The 10,229-nt window shown below is 37.2% G+C and overlaps 1 protein-coding gene across 2 annotated transcripts in view; it reads right to left on the minus strand.

The window, feature by feature from the left end:
* Nucleotides 1-4,049: 4,049 nt before the first annotated feature.
* hnrnpk (heterogeneous nuclear ribonucleoprotein K) overlaps nucleotides 4,050-10,229 on the minus strand; it is a 17,505-nt gene continuing 11,325 nt past the window's right edge. For both annotated transcript variants that reach the window (XM_008336681.3, XM_008336680.3), the window contains one exon: nucleotides 4,050-4,851. In XM_008336681.3, coding sequence (XP_008334903.1) covers nucleotides 4,821-4,851 — 31 coding nt within the window. In that variant the 3' untranslated portion in view covers nucleotides 4,050-4,820. The remainder of the gene's footprint in view (nucleotides 4,852-10,229) is intronic.

Raw genomic sequence — 10,229 nt, forward strand, 5'->3', positions numbered from 1 at the left:
TTGGATTCCTCCCTTAACCTGTTCGTCAGGAAGTTTCTATTACAGCATTAAAATTGTTTTAAAACTTTTTTTCCTGTCTTAAAAACATATTTGTGCAAATTATTCTATATATTACTGCCAATTCCTCAGAATCTTCCTGTTGTAGGCATCCTCATTTCCCATTGGGTCAATTACAGTGAGGAACTCTGCCGTGTTCGTAACCTTAAGTAAAGTAATTTCATATCAATAAACAGCCTGTATAAGGACTCCCTTTACTATGCTTTATGGTTACTCTACAGAGTCTTGCACAGCCCGCTTAACCGACCACAAGAATCCAATGTGCAGTAACATTCACAGGACACAGCCAAACACTCTCTGCTGGGAACTTCATCTGTAACAGATAATATAGAAATATGTACGTTAATAAAGATGAGTTAGGACCCTACATCAAAAGAAAAGACTTACTTTCTTAATAGGTACATCACCTTATGGAGACTTTTAAACTGCCTATTAAAGAAGAGGGAGTTTGCCACAATGGCATTAAGATAAAATATGGCTTCCTGATAAAATGATCAATATATTTGTTAGTGCAAAAGTACATCCATAGACCATGTCAAGTAATTTCCATTTAAAAGTAACATACCTTGTGGGTGATAGGGTGTGTCTCAGCCCACCTCTTCTGTTGAGTGGTGTTTTTTCCAGGTTGACATTGACCTTGAGGTGTATGTGAACAGTTGAGTCCTGTCCTGAGGAGTTGCTCCCCCACCCCCCTTTCACTAACAGAACTCTTCAACTTTGACCATGACCTGGTGACTGATAATCTTCATAGACAGAAGTTTAAAATGTTTATGTGCATTGCTATATAACCTTCAGCCCTAATTCATCCAATGTAAGATATTTTAGAATGAAAGATCAACAGTGATCACCTGACTTTTTTCTATTAAATTAAGTATTTCTCTCAGAGAAAAAAGCAACTCTGATATAATTTCACAACATTCATAAAATGGTTAGGAAATTATGTCAAATTTGCCCTTTTCTCTGTTTTTTTTGTGTGTGTAGTTCCAATGCACACAGAAAATAAACTGAATATATACCTACAAAAACATGTGTAGCAATCAATAGCTCAATGGAAGAAATACTTATTTTCATGGAAAAACGTCAGGTCCAAGTCTGTAGGCCAATATCAGAGACTTGTAAACGAGTGTATGAAATACTGTAAACTCTGCGCTAATTTAGTAAGATACTGTTTTAAAACAGCTGGAAAATTACAGCACTATTAGACATTCGGATTTCATACTCATAAGTTTGCAGGCTACATGAGCAAGTTTTATGACTATGGAAATTACGCAAATTTAGTAAGGAACTGTTTTAAAACAGCTGGAAAATTCGAAGGCTACATGAACAAGTTTTATGACTTCAGGAAAATTAGGATAATTCACCGTATTAGCTATTCAAACTGCATTTAGACACGATCTTATGCAAGTTGAAATAGTTTGACTGTCAAACCGATGCATTGCATACTGGTCAAATAAAGTATTAAAAATACAAGAAACTAACCTGATGGCTGCAGGATATGATGTATGGTGGCTGTCAAAAACATCATCGTGCTTCTTCCTTATAGCGTATGAGAGCGTTTTCATGGAAACAGATGCCCCTAAAGTACTGCAAAACAGTTGCGGACATCGGATATTGCTTTGCACGGATCCGTGACACAATTTCAGTTATTGAACGCATGAGACTGGAGTTTGGCATTTTCTATGAGAAGTATGAGCAGAAGTGGCAGCAAACAGTCAGTCAGAGATGAGAAGAAAAGACTGTATTATAACATCCTGGACAATGTCAGTGTTCAAATGAAAGCTCGGTTTGACGACTTTGGTGAACTAGCTTTCCTTGGCTTGTTCGACAAGTTTCATGAAATGTCACAACATTTTGATGACACCAATCTGCAGAGCCTGTCAAAGTATGCAAGATTCTTTAGTCGACTTTGTAAGACTAAAGGCGGATCTTGTTGTGCTGTACAGCTCGCAAGCAGTAAGGAATGTATGCCAATCACCTGGACAGCTTCTCAGCTTTTTGGCCAAGAAGGATCTAATCCAGACTGTTCCAGAGGCGACAATGTTACTCCAGCTGGCTCTGAACTCGCTCAACTAGCTACAACAGCATCAGTGGAGAGGTCATTTTCTGCATTAAAAAGACTGAAAACATACAGTAGGAACAGAACTGATCAAGGATCTTTCTGCTTCGGCCATAATCTTCATTGAGACGGGGAGACTCTAAAAGAAAATAAGGATAGGCTTTTACAACCAAGTCATAGAGCTTTTCATGGAGAAGGCTAAAAATAGTTTTTGTTTTTTAAAAATAAGATGGAAGTAGAAAAAAGTAAAGTATTTGATAGCTAAAATTTTGACCTAAAACATTTTTTTCTTATCATTTTGATGGACAACCTTTGATTAAAGCACTAGAATTTAGTGCTTTAAGTTTGAAAAATAACTTAAATTCTTACTGAAAGTAAATATTAAATTTGTGCTGCAAAATATAAATATGAATTGCTTAGACACAAGAAGTGTGCTTATCCATTTCCTGCTGTAACACTACGCAAGGGGAGGAAGCATTCTGCATCTATGCCCTGCACCTCTGGAACAACCTGCACAACACCATAAAACTGGCAACACCCAGTGACCATGTTTAAAAACAGGTTAAAAACCTTTCTTTTTACAACTAGATTTGATTAAGCTCCCTATTCCCAGCCATAACCCTACATATGTTATATTTTTTGTTTCTATTTGTTAACGGTCAGGGGTCCACCAGAGTTCAGCAGTCTCACAGCTTCAATCAGACAGCTCAGATGTAGTGCTGAGCAGTCGTGTGTGAACAGGGTGAATAGAAAGGGGCTCAGCACGTAGCCCTGGGGGGATCCGGTGACGAGCATGACGGAGGAGGAGACGGCCTATCTGTCAGAAAATCCAGGACCCAGTTGCAGAGGGTGGAGCTCGGTCAAAGGGTGTTGAGTTTCTGTATCAGGGTCTGCAGTCTGATTGTGTTAAATTCTGATGTGAAGTCCACAAAGAGCAGGCGTACATAGGAGTCCTTCTCTTCTAAGTGAGTGAGGGCTCTGTGAACTATAGAGGAGATGGCGTCCTCTGTGGATCCATTGTTCCTGTATGCATACAGATACGGGTCCTCAGTGACGATGGAGTTCTTAATGCGGGCCACGACCAGTCTTTCGAAGCACTTCACGACTATCTGTGGGAGGGCTACTCGCCGATAGTCATTCAGGCCTGTCACTGTGGATGCTTTGGGAACAGGAATGATTGTTGCAGTCTTCAGACAGGTGGGGACTGTCGCCTGTTGGAGTGAGGTATTGAATAGGTCTGTCAGTACCTCCCAGCAGCAGCCACTCAGGGATGTTGTAGGGACCAGCAGCTTTGCGTGGGATAATCCTCTGGAGGGTCCTCCTCACCTCTGCTATGGTCACACTGAGTGGCTCTTCTTCTGGTGGAGGGGTGAGCCTGGTTCTGGGGGATGTGGGTGTGCTTTCAGAGAGGGGTCCCTGGGGAATTTCAGGTGATGGTTACATCCTCTGCATACTTACCGGTGTATCAAAGGACAGCAGCTGCACACGTATAAATATTTTAAATATGGAAAATGACTGTGTTAAAATCAATTTAAATACCTTTGTTGGTAGCTATAACAAAAAAAAAAAGATCATGCTGTGAACACTTAACTATCTATAGAAACACACCAGAGTTTAGGATATTATTATCCAAAACAACTTAATGCATAAATCCGAAACACTTGACCAGATTTGCATTAACTTAAAGCCAATACAAATTGGAATGAACTGAAGACCACGGTGTTGCCAGAAGACCAACAAATAGAAGCTAAGACCTTTCACAATCAATACTTGACTTAACCAGGGAGCAAACACTAGGTTTTCCCACAGTATGCAAATAAAGATACTGTAGTCTTTAACCAAAGATTGTCATTAAATATTGTCCAACATTCTATACACATTTCAGCACATACTTTTGTCCTTAACCATGTATACAACATAAATAAGTTAGAAACTGTTAGTTAAAAAGTGGCATCTTTATTCATTTTACAATTTCAAAGAGTGACGACTACAGCATGGTGCACAAACAAGTACAGAGCACAGATAATGCAGGGTCAATGAGACAAAATAATCAGTTTGTCAAATAATCACTCACTTCAAGTTACCATTTGTGAAGAATTAGTTACACGAGTCAGCTTATTTGTTACACAAATTATATCCTTAAAAATAATTCAGTGTCCTGTACCAGGCTTGTACAAGCATCGCAACTTAGAACATCCCAAAAAACTGTAATCTTTCAGGGTAAAATTTACATTTCTTTTTAATAAAAATAAATGGTTCAAAATGGACATTTTACATTCTCTATGTTGCACAACTTGTATTTTTGTACAACACTGTGTAAAGGGATTGATTAAAAAATGCAGGAACCTTGTCAACATGCATGCTCACCCACAGGACAGATTTTTAAGTCACAAATGTAGACATTATGGAGGAAAACAAGCAAAAGAATGACATTTTCTCTTTTTCTAGACCATAACAGATGTGTTAAGCCTCTTACAAACTGATAGACGACACTCTTAAAAATGCAGGACATCTACATTTTAAATGCACAGGAATGTTAGATATTTTCCAATAAAACAAAATTACAAAAATAAAGTTAAACTAAAAAATAAGAAAAACACCCATGAACCAGAAAAAAAAAGATTTGAAGTGAATGAGTCACACTGAGGTGGAAAGGTTTGAGATAATGAGGGTGATCTGGGTCTACTTCAGTCAGAGTCTCCTGGGTCTACAGCAAATGACCAGAGTACTGCTTCACACTGAAAGTACAAGAGTGGGAAACATATAAACACACAACCAAAAAATTCACAAGTCAGTGTTGGAGCTTTCCATCAATAAATTAATAAGGGAGCAGAGCAGGGAGAGCGTAAATTAAGACTTAGAAGAGTAAATACTTAATATTAGTTGGAATAAAAGGGAAAAAAGCACAATCATATCCAAGCAGTAAGAGCTCAAGATAGGGAGGTGAATGAGTGGGTAACATGACACTATCAATGTGACAGTGGGGACAGAGAGAGACAGATACATTAGCATATAGGTTAACCTCTGATAGCATCAAAGTGGTAGTAGTGTGGATTATACGTGTCTACTGGTAGCCGAGGAGGACAGAAGAGGAGAAGCCTGTGCTGTTTGGCAGACTGTGATTTGTTGTCGGTTGATCTAACAAAAAACAACAAAATCACTAGTCTTCCACACAGCAACAGCCAAGAGACACAATAAAATAAAAAAAAAAAGAAATAAAATCAATCCACTCCATACTTCACAGGGAAGTGGCTTAGATGGAAAAGAGGCCCTTTTTAAAAAACATGTATGCACTTGTAGAAAGTGAGCCAAAGAAAATTGCCAATCACATTGTCACATGGAAACAAAGGTAATAACTGCATTTGCCTTCTTCATCATAGCCATTTCATGCAAGAGATAGGTTTGGAACAAGTTTCAGGTTGGATGGGGAGAGAGGAAGGGGTTAGTCAAGAAAACACAACAGCAGGCAGTAGAAATGTTGTACTCATCAGGATTTGGCTAAGTATAAGGATGTAATATGTCAGATATTGACTCCTGAACTATCGCTACTCCTAAATCAAAAGTAAGAAAATAGAGAAACAATATGAGATTTTATTTTAAACTTTAATGAGAAATCATATTCAGCTGAACAGGGAACAGAGCCAATAGTTTTAACATGTTTTAAATGGAATAAAAAAAGCTGTTAAAGTGATTTAATCAATAGGTGTTACATATACATATATACCTATACACATATACATAAATATACAGTGGGTACGTAAAGTATTCAGACCCCTTTAAATTTGTCACTTTGTTTCATTGCAGCCATTTGCTAAAATCAATAAAGTTCATTTTATTTCTCATTAATGTACACTCAGCACCCCATCTTGACAGAAATGTAGACATTTTTGCAAATTTATTAAAAAAGAAAAACAAATATCACATGGTTATAAGTATTCAGACCCTTTGCTCAGTATTGAGTAGAAGCACCCTTCTACCAGTCAGGTTGGATGGTGAAAGTTGGTGGACAGCCATTTTCAGGTCTCTCCAGAGATGCTCAATTGGGTTTAGGTCAGGGCTCTGGCTGGGCCAGTCAAGAATGGTCACAGAGTTGTTCCGAAGCCACTTTGTTATTTTAGCTGTGTGCTTAGGGTCATTGTCTTGTTGGAAGGTCTGAGGTCCTGAGCACTCTGGAAGAGGTTTTCTTCCAGGATATCTCTGTACTTGGCCGCATTCATCTTTCGTTCAATTGCAATCATTCGTCCTGTCCCTGCAGCTGAAAAACACCCCCACAGCATGATGCTGCCACCACCATGTTTCACTGTTGGGATTGTATTGGGCAGGTGATGAGCAGTGCCTGGTTTTCTCCACACATACCGCTTAGAATGAATGCCAAAAAGTTCAATCTTCGTCTCATCAGACCAGAGAATCCTATTTCTCATAATCTGGGAGTCCTTCATGTGTTTTTTGGCAAACTCTAAGCGGGCTTTCATGTGTCTTGCACTGAGGAGAGGCTTCCGTCGGGCCGTAAAGCCCCGACTGGTGGAGGGCTGCAGTGATAGTTGACTTTGTGGAACTTTCTCCCATCTCCTCACTGCATCTCTGGAGCTCAGCCACAGTGATCTTTGGGTTCTTCTTTACCTCTCTCACCATAGCTTTTCTCCCACGATTGCTCAGTTTGGCTGGACGGCCAGGTCTAGGTTCTGGTCGTCCCAAACTTCTTCCATTTAAAGATTATGGAGGCCACTGTGCTCTTAGGAACCTTGAGTGCTGCAGAAATTATTTTATAACCTTGGCCAGATCTGTGCCTTGCCACAATTCTGTATCTGAGCTCCTTGGGCAGTTCCTTCAACCTCATGTTTCTCATTTGCTCTGACATGCACTGTGAGTTGTAAGGTCTTATATAGACAGGTGTGTGCCTTTCCTAATCAAGTCCAATCAGTTTAATTAAACACAGCTGGACTCCAATGAAGGTGTAGAACCATCTCAAGGATGATCAGAAGAAATGGACAGCACCTGAGTTAAATATGAGTGTCACAGCAAAGGGTTTGAATACTTGTGACCATGACCATGTGGTATTTCAGTTTTTCTTTTTTAATAAATTTGCAAAAATGTCTACATTTCTGTCAAGATGGGGTGCTGAGTGTACATTAATGAGAAATAAAATGAACTTTATTGATTTTAGCAAATGGCTGCAATGAAACAAAGAGTGACAAATTTAAAGGGGTCTGAATACTTTCCGTACCCACTGTATACATATATACAGTTTAGTTGCATAATAATTCTGCACACTAATAGTTGCCTAATAAAGGTGTACATGTAGATATTCTCTTAAGAAAGCCAAAACTTCACTTTTACTACTTCAATGTTCAGGTTTGAGGGTATGTTAACATTTTGGATTGATATAATTGTGCACACAGTGTGTGTGTGTGTGTGTATATATAAGGGAAGACATATACATATATACACACACACATACACTATGGCATGCCGTTCAGGAAATTAATCTTTGAATATATATACAAAAAGTCTGAATATATATATACAAAAAGTCTGAATATATATATACAAAAAGTCTGAATATATATATACAAAAAGTCTGAATATATATACAAAAATCCTGACTATATATACAGAAAGTATGAATATATGTACAAAAAGTCTGAATATATATACAAAAATCCTGACTATATATACAGAAAGTATGAATATATGTACAAAAAGTCTGAATATATATACAAAAATCCCGAATATATATACAAAAATATTAAGCGTATTTGACCACACTGTCTGTACCGGTGCGCAGCTAAGCCTGCTACCACAGACCAGGCAGCACAGGAGATGTCATGGTTATATTTGTAACCCAAGTATTAAAACAGAAAACAGTGAATGCTGTGTAATAGAAAATGTAATAAATACGTTAAAGAGAATAAGAACAGATTACAGTCATACAATCGTTAACGATCTAAGCTCACTGAATCACTGGGGGATTCAGAGTAACGTAATGATAATATAAGGGTGATAAAAAAATGTTATAATTCGTTATAAATACTTGTTTGGAAATATATATTATTTCTATATGTTATTATTTGATAACGCTGTCCATTGTGCTGACGATCATAGCGTATGTCTCCCAGAAAGGAAAAGAGCAACAGTAATGCAAAGAGTGATTTATGTTATGTTTGTTAACTTTTATTTGAAGATATTTTGTTTGATAGCTGTCATATGACGTAGTGTACTGTGTTGTCTTTAAAATATTGATTTGTTCACAGATTCCTTGTCGACCCGTGGAAAATGTGTTGTTCTGTACCGGATTATTCATTCTTTCTTCCGCATTGCGAGTGAAGCGTGGTCCGTAAAAAAAAAAGAAAAAAGAGCGAAAATGGGAGAAGGGAAGCAGTGAAGATTTAACAAATAAAGACATTTATACCGAAGCTGCTGTTATTTTTTGAAATACTTTTTACGCCTTGCTATGTGGGCACAAGATACAGGAGCCTTGCCCGCGATGGAAGCAGGCGTAGCTCCGCCCCGATAAGGGTGGTGTGGTCTTATATGCTTCGAATTTCTGTATATATACAGTATATATTCAGACTTTGTGCAGAAAGTCTGAATATATATACAAAAATCCTGAATATATATACAAAAATCCTGACTATATATACAAAAATATGAAGCGTATTTGACCACACTGTCCATATCGGTGCGCAGCTATGCCTGCACAACCCGCCAGGCTCCTGTATCTTGTGCTCACGTAGCGGGACGTATAAAGTATGTATGTAAATAAATAAATAAATAACATCAAAACGACACAAGCAGCTTCTATATGAATGTCTTTCTTTATTCATTCTTCGTTACTTCTTATACTTTTTTTACGGATCACGCTTCACTCGTGGAAGTAAGCATGAACAATTGAACACAAATTAATAGTTTAAAGAGAACACACTACACTGCATCATATGACAGCTTTCAAATAAAATATCTTCTAATAAGATAAACAAATCTTTGCTGTGTAATAGAACATGTAATAAATACGTTTAAGAGAATAACAACAGATTACAGTCATAAAATGTTTACCGATCTAAGCTCGCTATTGTGAGGGTTTCAGAGTAGCTACTCTGAAATATAAGATATAATATATCTTAATATAAGTAGTAATCTTAATATAAGGATGATAAAAGGTTATAATTCGTTGTAAATACTTGTTTGGAAATATATTATTATAATATAATATAATATTTCTACATATTATTGGATAACGCTTTCCAGTGTGCTTACGATCGATAATTTGCGTCAAGGAAACGAGCGAGAGTAATGCAAACGAGCGAGAGTAATGCAAAGATTTTTGTGTATGTATATTTGTTTACCTTAGAAGATATTTTATTTGATATGACACAGTATAGTGTGTTGTCTTTAAACTATTAATTTGTATTCGATTGTTCACTTCCGCAAGTGAAGCGTGGTCCGTAAAAAGAGTATAAGAAGTATCGAAGAGTGAATAAAGAAAGACGTTCATATAGAAGCTGCTTGTGTCGCTTTGATGTTTGTAATGATATTATTATTATTATTATTATTTTACATACTGGGCACAAGATACAGGAGCCTGGCAGGTTGTGCAGGCGTAGCTGCGCACCGATACAGACAGTCCTGTCAAATACGCTTCATATTTTTGTATATATATTCAGACTTTTTGTATATACATTAAAATATTAATTTCCTGAACGGCATGCCATAATATACACATACACGCATATATAGACATACACGCATATACACATACACACACACACACACACACACAAACACACACATTATGGCATGCTGGTCAGGAAATTAATCTTTGAATATATATATACAAAAAGTCTGAATATATATACAAAAATCCTGAATATACATACAGAAAGTCTGGATATATATACAAGAAGTCTGAATATATACAGTGGTATGAAAAAGTTTGGGCACCCCTGATCATTTTCCTTTATGGATCATTGGTTGTTTGGAACATCAATTTCATTTAAATATATCATATAGCAAAAAAACACAGTGATATTTAAGAAGTGAAATTAAGTTTATAGGATTTACAGAAAGTGTGCAATAATTACTTAAACAAAAGTAGGCAGGTGCATAAATTTGGGCACCC

Source organism: Cynoglossus semilaevis, chromosome Z (genome assembly GCF_000523025.1).
Source record: "Cynoglossus semilaevis isolate Cse_v1.0 chromosome Z, Cse_v1.0, whole genome shotgun sequence".
NCBI lineage: Eukaryota > Metazoa > Chordata > Actinopteri > Pleuronectiformes > Cynoglossidae > Cynoglossus > Cynoglossus semilaevis.